The sequence below is a fragment of the Phascolarctos cinereus genome, unplaced genomic scaffold (genome assembly GCF_003287225.1).
Source record: "Phascolarctos cinereus isolate Bilbo 61053 unplaced genomic scaffold, phaCin_HiC Scaffold_9;HRSCAF=440, whole genome shotgun sequence".
Taxonomy (NCBI): domain Eukaryota; kingdom Metazoa; phylum Chordata; class Mammalia; order Diprotodontia; family Phascolarctidae; genus Phascolarctos; species Phascolarctos cinereus.
In genome coordinates, this window is record NW_027556402.1 from 250,586,348 (window position 1) to 250,604,661 (window position 18,314).

Sequence of the window (18,314 nt, forward strand, 5' to 3'; positions counted from 1 at the left end):
CTCAGGTATCGTCTTCTGCCTGATGCTTTGTCCTGATTCTTTCAACTGCTAGTGTCTTCCTTTCTGTGTTACCTTGTAGTCAACTATTTTGCAGATATTTGTACTTATTAACTTTATATTTATGCCACATATATTCTGATATGTACCTGTTTCCTTCATTAGAGTGTAGACTCCTTGAGAGTAGGGATTTGATATATGTACAATACTTTGGAAACCTTAAAATGTGTATACATGCTAATTATTATTATTATTATTATTATTATTATTAGGCAGCTAGGTTGCACAGTGGTTAGAGAACCAGCTCTGTAGTCAGGAGGATCTAAGTTCAAATCTGGCTTCAGATACTTACTAGGTATGTGACCCTGGGCAAGTCACTTAATCCTGTTTGCCTCAGTTCTCCATCTATAAAAAGTGCTGGAGAAGGAAATGACAAACTACTCCAGTATCTTAGCCAAGAAAACCCCCAATGGGGTCACAAAGAGTTGTCATGACTGAAACAATGCAACAACAAATTATTATTATTATTAAGGATCTTTATTATCATTATTTGTCCTTGTGAAGGTAAATATTTGTAAAATGCTTTACAAATCTTAAGTACCATATAAGTGGTAGCTAGTATTATCAATGTTAATTTTATCTTTATCCCCATTGCCTCGCTTAGTGCCTGGTACATAGTAGGAATTTAATGAATACTAGTTGGTTGATTAGTTTATTAATCCCTCATAACAACTTTTTTAAAGCAGATAAGAAGCCTTTCCCCCATTTAACAGATGAGGACACTGAGGCTCAAAGATGGAAATTGACTGGTCTAAGGTCAAACAGCATTGCAAATATCATACCAAGGCTACGCTCAGTTCTTCTGACATCACTGCCCTGCTTATGACATCCTATCTATACGTGGATAAAGGAATTTCAGATAAAACCCAAATGAGGAACCAAAGCGTCAGTGAGGTCCTCAGAAATTAATGATTACATGTTTTCCTGAGACATACAAGGGCTGCTTTTAAGTAGAATAACTAGGATCAGAGATCATGTGCTTCCTACTCCCCACCTCCCAACCTCTATTTAAAATAACCCTACTTAGTATAAGAAACAGAACGTGGTTAATTTGGTTAAAGATTGGTTGAGAGTGGCCTTGGCCAAAGGGCAGCTGCAGCAAGGGTCAGGCTCTGCCCAGCCAACCTAGGGAACCAGGAGGAAGGCAGTTGTTGTCACCTCAATCTTCAATTTCTCCATTTTCTAGGTGAGTTCAACAGTTCAATTGTCCTTTTTTTAAAGTAATTCCCTGCAATGTGGAGCTCATGTATGTACGGTGGATCCTTGAGAGAGTACATTCTGATCTTGTTTCTTTGGAGTAACTCTGTCATCTTTGGTCCTGGATTTTCCTGTCTTTAATAGAACATGACAGTGCTCTTGTCCCCCAAAATAACAAATCAAAAAGTAACTATATTGGCCTAAATAGATGACACTCATTTGTCCACCAAATCTTTTTTTTTTAATACGATGTTAGTGTGGTCTATAATTATACCCTTGTTAAAAAAAAAAAAGCAGTAATGAGAGGAGTGAGGACTGTGGGAGTGGTGGCAATAAAAATGAATTTGACATCTGTGATAAGATCAATATCTATTAAGGTTTCTCTTTTTACCCGCTCTTCTCTCCCCCAATCACTATAACATGAGTTAGTTTAATATTTCCCTAAAAGTTGACAAAACTTTCTCCAAGACCTGAATGACCCAAGAATGTGGCAAGGCTTAAGCTGTACCTCCCTTGAGGCAGTTTTCTGGAATATATTGTCATAGATTCTTGCTCACCTAAGGGCATAAAAAGGCCCACCTACTGGAAGCCTTTAGGGCCTGGTGGTGCCTTCAGACCAGTCAGAAATCCCAAGACTCTGCAGATCACCACCTTCCCTGCTGACCATATTTCCAACAATGATAAAAAAAAAAAAGAGCCTCTTCTACCTCATCTAAATGCTCCTGTATCCTTACTGGATGTCCTTTATATGTTAGTGATAAATAAATCTCCTTTGGTGACTATTCAATGAACTCTCAGTGCCTGCTTTCATTCCAGCATCAACCTAAAAAAATAGAGGTCCAGCACGTCAATCCCACTCCTAAGAAAATCTTTACCTGAAATACTCCCCCCAATATGGCAAATGTGTGTGTGTGTGTGTGTGTGTGTGTGTGTGTGTGTGTATATATATATATATATGCATATATATATGTATATATGTATATATATATAATATTTAATATATGTATATGTGTGCATATATATTAATTCACTTATTTATTAATATTTATATAGTTACTGAGCTCTACCACTCCCTACTTATTTCACCTTAGTAACAGAACTTAACTCTGGGCTTCAATTCTCTTATCTAAGAAACAAGAAGGTTGCACCAGATGACCTCTGAGGTGCATCCCAGCACTACCTCAGCGATCCTATGATTTAAAACCATAGTCCACCTAAGTTCAAATCTGCGAACTCTGCTATTTACTACCTATGTAAGCTTAGCCAAGGCACTTAACCTCTGATTCTCCAACCATGAAATGCAAGGATTGGTCTCTGAGGAGGGGAGCCTGTGGCCTCAAGACCACATGTGACCTTCTAGGTCCTTGGGGGCAGCCTTTTGACTGAGTCCAAGTTTTACAGAACAAATCCTTTTATTAAGTGGATTTGTTCCATGAAGTTTGGATTCAAGTCAAAGGGCCACAGTTGAGGACCTAGAGGGCCACATGTGTCCTCGACCCATAGGTTCTCCACCCCTAGATAATCCTTTTGGCTCCTTTTGGCTCCAAACTCATATGAGCATTGCTCATAAAATTTACATATATATGTATATGTATATATTTATCTACATATGCATATACATACATACATATGCATATGTGTGTATATGCATATATATATACATATATATATGAATTTTGCATAATGTTTTTCAGAGTATATACAGGGCTTTTTTGTCCAAACCTGTGATTTCATTGGTGTGGGGAATTTGTAGTAGAATTCTTCTATCACTGAAGAATAAGTCGGTAACTTACAGTTTTATAGAGTTCCCTGGGGCACTGAAAGTCTAAGTGGCTTTCACACAGTGTCACATAGCCAGCATGTGTCAGAGGCAAGACATGAATCCCAGCCACAAGACTGGTCCGTGCCTATCTATTCCTGCCTCTCTGGAAGGAATTTAAAGATATATATATATATATAAAATCATTCTTCCTTTCAGAGATCTCACATTTTAGGACTGTGGTCTATATTTGGAGATGATCTATATTTGGGGCTAATACGAAATTTATGAGTAATGCTCGTGCAAGCTCAGAACCAAAAGGGGCCAAAGCAATTATCTATCCCAATTCCTTCATTTGATAGCTGAGAAATCTGAGACCTAAAGAGATGAAGCCCCTCATCCAAGGTCAGGTGGGTACGGAAGGGCAGGGCTGAGATTTGAACTCTGAATCCCAGGATCACAGGCTTAAAGGCAGAAGGCACCTCACACCCAACCCAGCCCAGTCCCAAGAAGTTACGTGACTTGTTTGAAGTCACAAAGCTGGTGTCAGGGGTAGGATTGACACCTACATTACCTGATTTCAGGAGCCCTGACCTTTCCCCAGCACCACACTGTCTCTGAGGCCCATAGCCCAGCCCACTATGGCACGGTGATTGCTTAGATGGCTCCCCCCAAGGTACATACAGAATCTTACAGCGTGCATCTCGATATGTGGTCACAGATCCTGTGTCACATCCCATGACAGCATCAGCTGTGCCAGGCCGCGCAGGCTTGCCCTCAATGACATCATCCAGACAAACATCGTAACAGTTGGGTTGAGCAGTCCTTTAGTAGTGCTCACAATAGCTTATACCCAAAGCTTCTGTGCTGGAATTCATTGAAAACACCTTCCAAGTCCACGCTGTCCTGATGGGTGATAGCTCCTCATATCTGGGCCAGCCCTGCTGATCCAAATATGTTTCACAGACATCTCCCCGCCACATACCCTTCACTACCACCCTGCTTTCCACCTTTTGATCTGAGAACTGTAACCAAATCAACACCATCATTATTTCTGGAAAGGACATGTTCATGAACTGCCCTGTGACTCCACTCATTATTGCTATGATTCCATAGACCGAAATTCCTTTCCTGGATCACCATTCCTCTACATGTGTTGTCTCCCTGATCAGAACGTAAGGTTCTTGAAGTCAGAGATGGTATCACTCGTGTGATTTTATCTCTAGTGCTTATGTGGTAAACTTTTAATAAATGCCTTTTTATTCATTGTTTGTTCATTCCATCACATATCAAATCAGTCATTTCAGGGAATACATCAATAACCTTTGGTGAGAAGCATCCCCGCTGGCAGTCCAGAACTCCCAGGGTAAAGCATAGGGGATGGATAATATTGCGTATCTAGTATAGAAAAAGGGCACTGGCCTTGGAGTCAAAAGACCTGGGCTCTAGTGCTGGCTTGGCCAGAAACTGGCTGAGTTCTGTCCACTAAGTCTTGCTTTCCTCTTTTTCTGCAAAAAAGAAATTTACATGATGACATTATTATATATTAAAGGAATAGCAAGTTGTACATAATAGATTCGCAGTTTCATGTGCAATCATTGTTTTATTATACTATGCTATGAAAATGCTTGTTTTATTCCATAACTCAAAAATAAAATAAAATTTAAAAATGTAAACAATAAATAAATAATAGAAAGTTTTTAAAAATTGAATTGACAATACATGCCCTGGGTACTTGACACAGTTGTAATGAAGTTCAGTCATCCACAAACATATATAAGGTATCTACTATGTACACTGGAAAGAAATGGAAAAGCATTTAACAAGTGTTTACTATTGAGCACATATTGGACATTGGGAATACAAAAGCAAAAAATGATGTAATTCCTGACATTAAGGAGCCTACAGGCTTAAATGATGGGAAGATACCAGTATGTTTTATTGGGTTTCAGGAGTGGGGAACCTGTAGCATCAAGGCCACGTGTGGCCCTCTAGGCCCTCAAGTATGACCCTTTGACTAAATCCAAACATCACAGAACAAATCCTCTTAATAAAAGGATTTGTTCTGTAAAACTTGGACTCAATCAAATGACCACACTCAAGGACCTAGAAGGCCATATGTGGTCTCAAGGCCACAGGTTCTCTACCCTTGGGTTAAATGGTGGGAAGGAGTCAAGCTTGATGGAATTACCCCCTCCCCTTTAAAGAAGACACAGCTGTGGCTTTGTTGCTTTTGAATCTGAAAAATCATGTTCACCGACCAGAAATATTAGAGTACAGATAAATTTAATAGTAGTCTAGCACTCTCTCTCTCTAAGGAGAAAAGAATGGCCAGCCTCGTGAACCTGGTCCCTTCTCTTGTTCAACTTCAGGCTGGAATCATAATCTCCCTTGGAGAAAGATGGGCAAGCTTCCAAATATATCTATCAATATCTCCTCTAGAGGCACCTATCTATATGATTAGAGGTCCCATGCCCATGTGGATATAGACATCTTACATGAGAAGCATCCATTTTTCAGTACTGCTTCCTAAAGCCTTTTGTAAAATGTGAAGCATTAATATGATTAAGGTCAATTCCTCCTCCCTCTCAAAAGCCACCATCTTGATGATGGTGATACAGACTGCTTTCAGGTAATATCCCTTCTTATCGGGCAATTTTTGCTCCTGGGGTTTTGTCTACTACTGAGAGAGGAAGTGACCTTGGATTTCACTCCCTCTGGTGACCTCACTCCCCACACTGTCAAAGGCAGCTCTTAGGGTTAGATATGGCAACCCTCAGACTTCCATGATTTTAAAGGGCATCCTAAGGGAAATCATTGAAAAGGTGCATTTCCCTTCCCTGGGTACCCAAGTAACCAAATATGGTAGGACCTAATTTAGTTCCTTGGCCCCCAAGTCAAGTCAGACTGAAATTGACTAAGTCAGCTTCATGCTGTAGGTCACGTGACACTCATCATTTACTTTCTACTTTCTCAACTTCTTGAGAAATCCCGCTGGTCCCTTACCTCCTTTTATTCCCATTGTTTTGGTTTGAAGGGCAAAAGGTGGGCAGTACCACAAAAATGCTTCTGTTGCGAGAGGCCCAGATGCTACAGACCCTACACCAATCGCTGGCCAAAAGCATCCCGGAGTCCCTGAAGGTGAGTCGGGGTGGAAGCTGCCAGAGACAAAAGGAGATGTGGCCATCCCTGAAGATTTCCTTGTGCTATAAGGAGAGACTCTGCAACCAAGCAGGAAGTAGAGAAATGTGGGCCTAGAGTAACCAGTCTTGACAGCAGGAAGACCCACTTGCTATCTCTGAGCCTCAGTTTCCTCTTCTGCCAAGTGACATTTTGCCCTTTTCTTTGTTCTGTCCCATCCCTTTTCATCTCCTCACACTAGCACTCTTCTATCCTCCCCTCTGACAGTGCAGATGCATTCACTCATGGCTGCTTTCCCCCTGAATTCTTGTGTGTGTCATCTCATAAAACCTCCAGAGACGATTTACTCAATGTGCTAAAAGACCTTTTAACATTTCAAGGGCATTTGAAGGACTGGGGTTTTCCTCCTGTTATCCTTCACTCATACTAATGAAAGCATGAATAGAGCTTTGGCAAAGCACTTTACACATGCGATCTATCTGATCTTCACAAGAATCCTGTAAATGTCGATTTTATTATAATTTTCATTTTAAAATTGAGGAAACTGAGGCAGATAGGAATTATAGTGCTTATCCAGGATGATACACTTAATGTCTGAGGAAGGATTTAAGCTCAGGATATCCTGACTCAAAGCCCAACACAATCTATTGCACCATCTAGTGGCCTCCAATACCTAAGTGACCCACTTCCTTTTCCAATCTTCTATTTCTTAAAGGTTTCCTTTTGCATTCATGGTATCATTGGAAATGTGCTGCTGCTTATTTGCTTATTTATAATAATTGCCGATCTTTCTAGTGCCTTTCAGTTCACCCACAATTTTTTATAATGCTCAATTTATAGCCATATAGCATCATTAGAAGAAAATGTTATTTTTTTTTCAATTCAACAAACATTTATTTAAAAACCTACTGCATATCAGATGCTCGGCTAGGCTCTGATGTTACAAAGACAAAAATGAAACAATCCTAGCTTTCCAGAAGTTTGCATTCTGCTAAGAAAATGCAACATGTATTGTACTTGTGGGGTACAGAGAAGTAAACATGAAGTAAATTTGGGAGGGAGAGAGACAGCTGATAGAGACACAAAGAGATAGAGATAGAGAAAGAGAGACAGACAGAGCACAGTTTAGAGGATTACTAAAGATGGCATGGAGGAGTAAACATTTAAAATAATCTCTAAAGGGAGACAAAGATTCTCAGAAGCTTAGGAGAAAAAGGAGGTCATTCAACAAATGGAGGGCGACATATGCAAATGTACAGAAGATGAAAAATGAAGTCCTAATTTAAGGAACAGCAAATAATCCAAATTGTCTGGAACATAGTTTTAGGGGTCCATACCTGTGATTTCATTGGTGTAGGGAATTCCCAATGTGGAAATGTCTTCTGCCAATGCGGTTTGGGTCTGTAACTTATTGTTTTATAGGGTTCCCTGGATTACTGGGAGTTTAAGTGTCTTTAAGGTCTCCTAACTAGCAGAAATAATGATGAACAGCCATGTGGAGCAATATTGTAGGAGTCTGCAAATGCCAGGCTGAGTAGTTGGGATTGTATCTTCACTGGGGAGCCACTTAAAATAACTGGACAGGGGAGTGAAGTAGCCTGATGATTTTAGCATCTATATGGAGGATGGCTTGGAAAGAGTGAAGCCAACAGCAGGGAGACCAGTTTGGAGCCTACTACAATAGTCCACGTGATAGATGAATGAAAATAGTAGACTGTGGTTGGAGAAATGAATAGAATCTACGGGTAGAATGGATAGAACCTACAATTGACTGGATATGGGTGGTGTGGAAGAGAGAAGATAAGTCATGTTATAAAACTGGGAACAAGGAAGCTGGTGGTACCCTTTACAAAAATAGTGAAGTTTGGAAAGGGACTGGGATTAGGGTGAAAGTTCAGTTTTGTTTGGCCCATGTTGATGGGATATTCAAGTGGTAATTGCCAGCAGTAGCTGGCAATGAAGAACTGAAGTCCAGGAGACACATTAGAGCCACATAAATATAGCAACAAATAAAGAGATGAGTTTATGTATCAGGGAGCAGCTTAGCACCACTTAACATGCTGTGAAATTTCCCAAATACAACACAACCTAGTCTCTTACTCCTCTTCAATCCTGAGCCCAGCTTAGCATCTATCTGCATCATCTTTCCAAGAAATAAGCATTTTGGGGTTAATTGAAGACTGAAGAGTATAGAAATGGAAGCTATTGTTATTACCAATATTCTCCTACATCACAGATGCAGACATCATGTAGATAAGACATCCTCATCCCATGAAGAAATTCCAGGCTCTTACTAACAAATCTGTAGCACATGTAGGATGATGTGAAGCAGTTAGAGAAAAGGAAAAATGTTATTTTCTGGGATGTTAGCAGAATATGAATAAATACAAGCATCAGTGTCTCCATTTGTCACTGAAGCCACAATTGCCCTTTGGAATGGTGCTATCATTTTCCTCATCCACATGTCCCACTTCCATTTTGCTTTGACAACTTTGATGAAATGATGAAGCCTCTCCAGCCTTACCTGCCTCTGTCTTCTTACTGTAGGTGTACGGCTCCATTTTCCACATCAATCGGGGAAACCCTTTCAACTTGGAGGTTCTAGCGGACTCCTGGCCAGAGTATAAGACCATCATTACCCGGCCTCGGAAAGAGGTAAGATCAAGCAATTGACAAGCTTTTATTATCCAACTGTTACATGGTGGGCAAGGAACCTCAGAGATCATCTGATGTAGCCCTTTCATTTTACAGATGGGGGAGCTGAGACCCATAGAGAGGCAGTGACTTGGGCAAATTCACATGGTAGTAAATGGAACAACCAGCAGTCAGACTTGAGCCCTCTGATTCCAAATACTCTTTTTAACTACTCCATTCAGTTTTCTAAGCATTGACTAGTATGTGCTGGAAAAAGGAATGTGGGATTTCTATTACGAAAAGTTGGGAAGTCCAACATTCTCCAGACCCCTCAAAACTGCCAAGATTTTCTGGCCAACGGATAGGAGTAGGGAGGAGACCTGGCCGAAACTAAGAAAAGACCTCCCTCCTTCTCCTTCCCGCACATGGTTGCTCCTCACAGGTGTGCTGGAAAGCCGTCCTTGCCCCACCCCTCTGAGTCAATCCATTTCTAGCCAGCTTGGTAATTACTTCGAAGTGCAGTCAAATTTCCTCAGCCTGTCTGAACACAATTCTCAAGCAATGTTACTTAGTTGGAAAGACTTTTCACACTTATGATATCAGGCAGCTACAGTGTCATTGCTAACACAGGGTGGGGCGCTTTAGACCCCACTCTTACGTCGCATTAACTCTAAGCGTTGGCCGAACCAAATCCTGCACAAAGGAAGCCCCAAACCCTGGAAGCGCTAAATCACCAATGCTTCTTTGATACTTCAAGGGATGCAAAATCTCAGCTTCATGAATCCTCCCTCCAATAGTGTCAGTCATTGTCTATGATGTCCCATCAGTTATCTAGAAAAGATGTCTTTTTAAAAAGACCCTTTTAAGACACTACTAGCTTTCTCTAAATGCTTTAACACCTCATGATTGTCAGTACAACATTTGGACTTTCCATCCATTATCCCTTCTTTTCACCACATGTCCAAATCATCTCTTTTTTTCTGATGATACATTTATTAGATATTTTTAATAAGAAAGCAGGGTAGCTAGGTGGCTCCGTGGATAGAGTGCTGGGCCTGGAGTCAGAAATTCCCAAGTTCAAATCTGGCCTCAGACACTTACTAGCTGTGTGACCCTGAGCAAATCACTTCACTCTTTTTGCCTCAGTTTCCTCATCTGTAAAATGAACTGGACAAATAAATGGCAAACCACTCTGGTACCTTTGCCAAGAAAACCCCAAATGGGGTCATGAAGAATTGGACATGACTGAAATGATTAACCAACAAAAATGAGAAAGAATATATGTAGCATAATGCATAGAGGATTGTTCGTGGAGTCAGGAAAATCTGAGTCCAAATACTGTTAGAATCTCTGACATGTACTGGCTGTTTGACCCAAGTCATGTCATTTAAATGTCCAAAACCCTAGGCGTATCTTTAAGGTGAAAAATTGTGAAATAGTTGCCAATCTGCATTGATAAAATGAATTTCCTCATCAGTAGTTTCCTATTCTTTTGAAACCGGAGGTCTAGGATACAGGTGTAGATTAGATATAGATATCCCATTGAAATCATAAGTCTAGGATATACACCTACATAGATATACACACATATGTATATATATATATATATACACACATATACCTATCTATACATATATATCCATACACAAACATCTGCATTATGCCATTTCTTGTGCATAAATCCATCACTGGTAAGCCACTACAAAATGCTTTTCACATCCAGCTGTCCCTCCATTGCCTTTTGGGTCACATGCAATTTTGATTCTTTGGCAATACTCTCTAATTCTTAGTCATAAAGAATCACTAGAAAAATATTAGTGCTAGAAGACAACATTTTGTGTCATAGATAGTTCAGCCCAATGACTCTCTGATATTTGTTTTTAGACACCAATATCCTCAGGCTTTATTCCTTGTTTCCTTCATGCATTTCCTGCCCCCTTTCACTATTATTCCTATGCTATACCTGCTAATTTCCACAATATCAGATAAATGTGGCTAATTTTACACCTCTCCCTCCCTTCTTAATTTAAAGACACCTGATCATGGAGATTATGTAAAAGAATCTTGGGATAGAAAGACTCCTTGATCTGATTATCAAGATTCCAAGTAAATATACACACAGGTATTACATTGTATATATGTATATGAGCTATACACATGCATATAGTTATGCATGTGTATATACCTATAAGTATATGCATACGTATATGTTTATGAGATTGTATCTATACAAATTTATATACACATGTGTGTATATATGCACACAAATATAATATGCATGCACATATATACATGCATTGTTGGCACATCTGTGTATATGTGTAAATACATAAATACACAGTCTATAATATGTTGGGTACATATATATACACACATATATATATATGTATATATATATATATATATATATACACACACCTATGTGTGTATAGATAGATACACTTTTTATATGTATGCATGCATACTCATATATGTCTGTGTATCCATATGTATGTAAACACAATTACATAAATACACATACAGACATATGTACACACACATATACCCTTACTAAGAGTATTCTGTCCTATTCTAGAGTCCATCAATCTTATATTTTAATCAATAGGTCAGAAATACAAGTCCTTTTCTCAAATACTATTTTCTTAACCAGTTGTTCACTTCCAAAATCTACCTCTTTTTTCTGAAGCTCCTCTTTTCCATAAGAAGCAATGACGAAAACACTGTCTGTATCAGATGATGCTTGGTTTTTAGCCAAATACCTGCCTAAGATGACAAATATAACAATAATGAATTAGGGGGACCAGAGCAAGATACAATTTTAATATAAATGATGATGATGATGATGATGATGATGATGATGATGATGATGATGATGACAACGATGATGATGATGACAGCTAGTATTTATCTGGAGCTTTAAGGTTTGCAAAGTGTTCTGTAAGTTATCTCATTTGGTGCTACAACAGCCCTATGAGATAGGTGTTATTATTATGCCCATTTCACACATGAGGGAAATTAGGCTGAGAAAGGTTCAATGTCTTTCCCTGGGTCACCTAGCTAATAAAGGTCTGAGGTGGGATTTGAAGTCAACTCTTCTTGACTCTAAGTCTACTGCCCTCTACCATGCTGCCTAGCTACCACCTAATCTATATGTCAATAAATTTTATGATCTACAACTAAATATCTATTCTGATGTTTCTTGGTGGTATTAATATGAGCCTGAGTTCTTAAAAGATGTTCCTGAGAAGCCCAGACTCAGGGAGGTCCTACCAAGCTCGAAAGGCTCTGAGTATTAACCCTACAGTGCCATCTGAGGACCAGCCCAACATCAGAAAGCTGACCACTACAGGATGATTTTTTTTCAATCACACTAATTCAAGAAGACCATCTATTAAAATAGGGAAGTATCATGATCTATCAGTAGAAAAGTTACCCACCCAATTTATGTCTCTACCTCTTGAGACTCAAGCCCTTTCCAACTGCCCCTTGGCTTTGACCCTTTGACCAAATCAATCTGCTATGAAGTTTTCTCTTTGGAAACAGACTTTGACAATGATACCCCACTTTCTTTAACCTTTCCTGTGCAGGAGATGACTGATGACATGGATCATTACACAAACACTTACCACATCTTTACCAAAACTCCTGAGAGATTGCCAGAGTTACTGGAATCCAATAAGGTCATCAACTGGGATCAGATTCTCACTATCCAAGGTAACTGCTTAGAAGCAAGTGGAATTTTTGAAAATCAGGTAATATTTATCAAGCAACAACTCTATGAAAGGTGCCATTGTAAGTATTTAGTATATAAAGATGAGAATGGCATGGTCCCTATCCTCAAGGACCTTGCAGTCTTGCAAGGAGATAAGACAGATGGACAAGTAACTGAAGCAAAAATTAGGATGCTAGTGAGTTAGTGAGTACAGGTATTATTATGTCTATTTTAGGACTAGGACTCCTCTCACCAAAGACAAGAAATGGTTTCCCCAAGGTCACACACCTGGAAGTGGCAAAGCTGGGATTCAAACAAAGATTTCTTTACTACATGTTTAATGAAAATTCAACTACCTTGTAACTTTCTTGAAAAAGAGTTCTGATAGAAATATAACATAATGTCTTACCTGGACCCTAGTCATGGCTTTGTCATTGCCTCACTGTATAAGCCCAAATGACACTCCTTATTTCTAGACTTTGGTATCATTTAAAATTAAGGGCATGGAGTAGATGATCTCTAAGAATACACCATTGTTACTATTTTTCATGCCAACTACGGGCTTTCTCTTCTCCCCTCCTTTGTACCTCAAGATCCCTTTACATCACCCATTCTTCTTTCATCTTTTATTCCAGTCTCCAAGGAAGAGAGAGTCCTTTTCCTCACCAAGATCCACCCTTCTACTTGTGCACTTGGTGCCTTCTTTTTCCTTCTACTCTCAGAATTTGCCCCATCAATCATTTTTATTCTTTATTCTGTTTTCAGGTTGTTTGTCCAATGGCTCCTTTTCAAACCTTCACAGATCTGCACAGGTCTCTTCCACCCATAAAAATATTTTGAGTGACCCTGAACTTCTTCAGTCTAATGCCCTATATCTCATCCCTTTTGTAACCAAACTCATAGAGTCAGCTATGTCTTTTGTTCCATTTCCTTACATCCCGTTCTTTAACCACTCACAATCAGGCTTCTGACCCAACCACTCTCACCAAAGCTGCCAACGATCTCTTAATTACTAGATCTGATGTCCTGTTTTCAGTCTGCATCCTACTTGGCATCCGCAACTTTCGGCTGACCACTCTTAACTCTTCTCTTACCTTGGCTTCCACGAAACTGATTTCCCCTAGTTTTCTTCCTACTTCTCTGACCAAGTTCAGATTCTGACTTTGGCACTCAAATTGTCTTTTAAACTTGGCCAAGTCATTTAACTTCTATAGGTCTTCATTTCCTCCTTTTTTCAAAATGATATGACTAGATTGCATAGACTCTATAGAAGGTCCCTTCCCAAATCAAACATTCTTTTAGTTTATGATTCTAAGTGCACAAGAAGGGTATAGACAAATATCTATGAGAAATATGAGCAAGTCAGAAAGTATTTATTAAACACTTATTATGTGTAGGTCACTGTGCTAAGCTCTGAAGACACAAATACAAGCAAAAAAGGAGAGGGAAAGGAAAAGAGAAGGGATCCATCTGGAGGCCAGGTGTAGAAATGCGGAGAGTCAAGAACAGAGCCAGGAGAGAAACAAACAAGTGAGCATGGCTGGACTGGGAACTTCTGGAATATAGTTCTTGCAAGAGGAACTCACTTATCAACCAATAAATATGTTAAGCACCTACTATGTGCAAATAACCAGACAGAAAACATTTCTAGCTTGGGGGAGGAGAGAAGGATAAGAAAATAGAGAAAAAGAAATCATTAAAGAAGTGACAAAGAGTCAAGGCCTGGAAAGGATGGTCAACTGCCAAAAGGTAAAGATGGAGTGAATGTGAGAGAAAGTATAATCTACACTAAATGGACTTTGTATCTTAGCTTATATTGAATTAAGGAGGACGAAAAAAGTTGAGGCAACTGCGATTCCTCCAGTGTGTAGGAGTGCCCTGTGTCCCAGTGTCCAGACTTGTTTTGTAATGGATTTAGAACCAGAGAGAATCAGAGGGGTTAAAAGGATCATGGATTTAGGGCTAATGAGGGTCTTAAAGACCATGTAGTCCAACCTATTTGGTTTACAGAGGGGGAAACTGAAGCCCAGAGAGAGGAAGGGATTTACCCATAATCACTTTGCAAGGAAATAATAGAGCCAGGATTCTAACCCGCAGTCTTTGATTACAAATGCAATACTATTTACATTAAGCTGTGCTCTTTCAGAAGATGCAGAGACAACTAAAGCAAGGTCTTTGTTGCCTTCCTCTCTTCGCAGGTTGCCAACAGGGTTTGAACGAAAAGATACAGAGTGTTGCAGCTTCAAAGTCACTACAAATAGATTACTCCAAGAGGTTTCTCTATGCAACAGAAGCTGTTCTGCAATTAAAGTCTTCCAATAAGAGAATGTTTGGCAGATCCTATGAAGAAACTATCCCAAATATTGGAGAGTTTGGGAGGTAGGAACATGTATAGCCTCCTGTTCTAATATCATATCCTGGAGTGTTGATAATTATAGGGTTAAATTTCATCATCTGGAGGAGATTTACAAGAAATCAAGTACCCCTGGTCACCCACTAAGGTCTTCATCTCATGTCCCCTTGTGGCATGGATGTAGGCCTAGGTGGCCATGGGGAACTCAAGCTCTGCAAAGTCCAACCATCTTGAGAGGCTAAGAATAAGACTGGCAAAAGGCAGTGTGCCTCAGATCAGTCCACCTAATTTTGGACTGGGCCATCACTAGATACATGGCAAATAGTTGAATCCCACAAAATTGTCTCGGTCAATTTATGGCTGAATACTGTTAATCGTTTTAATAGAATGTAAGTGTGTGTGTGTGTGTGTGTGTGTGTGTGTGTGTGTGTGTGTGTGTGCGCGCGCACGTGTGTGTGTATACCATCTAAACATAAAAATGCCCTGGTTCCCAGACCAGGAAAAAGAATGACCTCACATTTCACCATGAGTGGTCACTGTATTAGTACAATCTACGATTGCAGAAGACATGGTAGGGGAATGAGCAATTTCATCTAAATTGTCTGAGGCTTTTCAAACTCCAGTTATTCACTTCCTTCTACCTGTCTCTCTTTTGAAGTCTTCCAATTATCTGAAGAAATCCCTTCTCTCTTCATTCAGCTAGACAGTAGATTCAGTGTTCTCTCAGCCAATGTGGAGTCACATCTTCTTGTTCATTCATAGCCACAGCTTCAAAAGGCTGTCCCTCAGAGACTGCCAAATTCATGTGGGCAGAGGTGTTTCTTAAGCCTCTTGAGAGCAGAGATTATTTTCCTCCGTATCTCCATACCAACGACAATGTCTGACACATAGTAGGCACTTACTGATGTCATTTTCAAAGCAACTCTTGAGGAATGTTTAAGTTGTGATTCATGTTGAAAAGAAAGTTTGACTAGGCATTCAATAAATACTGTGTACGGTTATCATGCTGGTCACCATAAGACATGCAAAAATAAACAAGAAATGGCTATTTCCTTAAGGAAACTTACAACCCAATAAGATTCTGCACCAATGAGTATACTAGGATAAAGTACAGTAAGTGAATAACAAAAAAGCAAAGAACAATGAGATCAGGTAAGGAAAATAATTTCAGCTGAAGGATCCTGGATCTATAGCTGGAAGGTTGACACCTTAGGGGCCATTTAGTATGGCCCCTTAGTTTTGCATATGGAAAAAACAAAAAAGACCCAAAGAGTCACTTGACCAAAGTCACACAACCAGTAAGTGAGAGAGTTAAGATTTTGCTCCATGTCTTCTCATTACAAAATCAGTCCACTTTCCACTAGATCACACTGGGACCAGGGAAGGCTTTACAAAGGAGATGCCATTCAAATTGAGACTTAAAAAAAATGGTAGGAAGTCAGTGGATGATGACATGCCTGGATGGAAAAGAGAGGGGAACATGAGAGTCAGAGAGTACTAATGTGGAGAAGGCCCAGAAGTGGGAAAATGCATGATGTGTTTGGGAAATAAGTGGCTAATGCAAGTAATATTTCTCTTTTTTTTAAATTATTTTCTTTTGCAGTGAAGTTAAAAATTTCAAACCTACCTTCCTGGATGTCTCCCATTCTGAGCTGGTGAACAACAACTGGAAATTTGGAAAGAATGAGAAGAGCCTGAGATATATCAAAAGCTGTATCCAGAACTTTCCTGCGTATTGTCTGCTGGATCCTAAGGGGAATCCCATAACCTGGAGTGTGATGGAACCAACATGTGAACTGAGGATGGCCTATACCCTCCTAGAATATCAAGGCAGGGGCATGCTAAAGAAGATGATGGAGGCATATATGAAATATCTTCAACAGAATGAGATTCCTTTTTATCTTCACGTAGAAGATATGAATGAGAATTCCCACAAAGCAGTGAGGCACCTTAATTTCAATGCCATGCCTTGTGATTGGCATCAATGGAAAAGCACCCCAACTAGATTTCAACACTTGCCTCATTATTAACTCAGTCTATGTCAGTCTTGAGTTGTGCACTCCACTTGTATTATATCTTATTTTGAGACCAGGGTGTCCCTATCTCATCCAGGCTAGAAGTGCAATAGCTATTCATGGTCCCAGCCCCACTGCTGATATGCGCAGAAGCCTTGACTTGCTCCATTTCCAACCTGGGCCAGTTTATCCCTTCTTCAGCATCTTGGTAGCCTCCTGGTCTCAGAAGTCAAAAGTAGTTCAGAAGTCTGATTGGCTTTAGTGTTACTGCAGTTCAGAATTCCCGAGCTCAAGTGATTCACCAGCCTCAGCCTTCCCTAAACCCACACCTAGCAGAGAATCTAAGAAGTACCACCAAGCCCAGCCTTCCTCCTCTACTTTTAGCATGACCACTAGAGATAGTGTCCACTGGGGTCAGCCTTTGAATATGCAGGATGATTGCCTTCAATGTAACAAGCTTCTTTTTATGGAGTTAAATACTGCTCATACTTCAAACTAACTCCTGGCTGCCTATCTGGCTGTCTGCCATGCCTGGAATGCTCTCCCTTCCACTCTCCACCTCCTAGCTTCCCTGACTTCTTTTAGAAGTGAGTGCAAGTTCTACCTTCTACAGGAGACTTTTCCTAGTTCTCCTTCCATCCCCCACCAGTGCCATTTCCTCTTAGATTACCTTCTATTCATTCTGTATATATCTTGCATTACATATTATCTCCCCTATTTGAATTTTGATTTGTTTACTATTTTTTTTAAAGTTCTGATCCTAACAAACAGCAAACAAAAGGGAAATGTCCACATACACAGTATACTATGCATACAAAACTGCACATCTCTATTGCCTCACTTTTAAATGGGTAATAAATTCAAGACATAATGTTCAAAGCTGTCTTGCTTCTTTGTCATTGTTCTTATGACCCTACCCTTCCTTCTGCTCTCTTCACTACATTTTTAAAAAGATCCTTCCATGACACTCTCTCTTTTGCTTTTTTTTTCTTTTTGCTGCCCTAACCATATTCTTCTTCTCTTCTCACCCCACCTGTGATTGTAAAAAAAGAAAAACAAAACTATAGTAATAAATATTCATGGTCAAGCACAACAAATGGTTACATTGGCTGTATCTGAAAACGTGTGTCATTTTGTATCTGGGGTCTATCACCTTTCTGTCAGGGTGGGGGGGCGGGGTAGAGCATACCCTTAGCATCAGTTTTCTAGAATTACGGTTTATGCTATTGTGGTTCATGGTATTGCTCAGAGCGCTTCAGTTTTTCAAAGTTGTTTTTTCTTGACAATGCCGTTATTGTATAAATTGCTCTGGTTTGGCTCACCTCACTGCGCATTAGTTCATGCAGGTTTTCCCAGGTTTCTCTGGGGCCAACCACTTCATCAGTTCTGAAAGTCCAATGGTAGTCCATCACATTCATTTATATGCCATGATTTGCTCATCTAATC

At 39.8% G+C, this 18,314-nt stretch overlaps 1 protein-coding gene across 1 annotated transcript; it reads left to right on the forward strand.

Moving 5' to 3' along the window:
• The first annotated feature begins 1,159 nt into the window (after window positions 1-1,159).
• On the forward strand, window positions 1,160-17,965 carry LOC110200791 (glycine N-acyltransferase-like protein 2). Its single transcript, XM_020976192.2, has 6 exons — window positions 1,160-1,243; window positions 6,051-6,154; window positions 8,702-8,809; window positions 12,376-12,502; window positions 14,699-14,879; window positions 16,457-17,965. Exons 2-6 carry the CDS (start codon window positions 6,077-6,079, stop codon window positions 16,881-16,883), a joined length of 921 nt encoding a protein of 306 aa, XP_020831851.1. The 5' UTR covers window positions 1,160-1,243; window positions 6,051-6,076; the 3' UTR covers window positions 16,884-17,965.
• The last annotated feature ends 349 nt before the right edge of the window (window positions 17,966-18,314 follow it).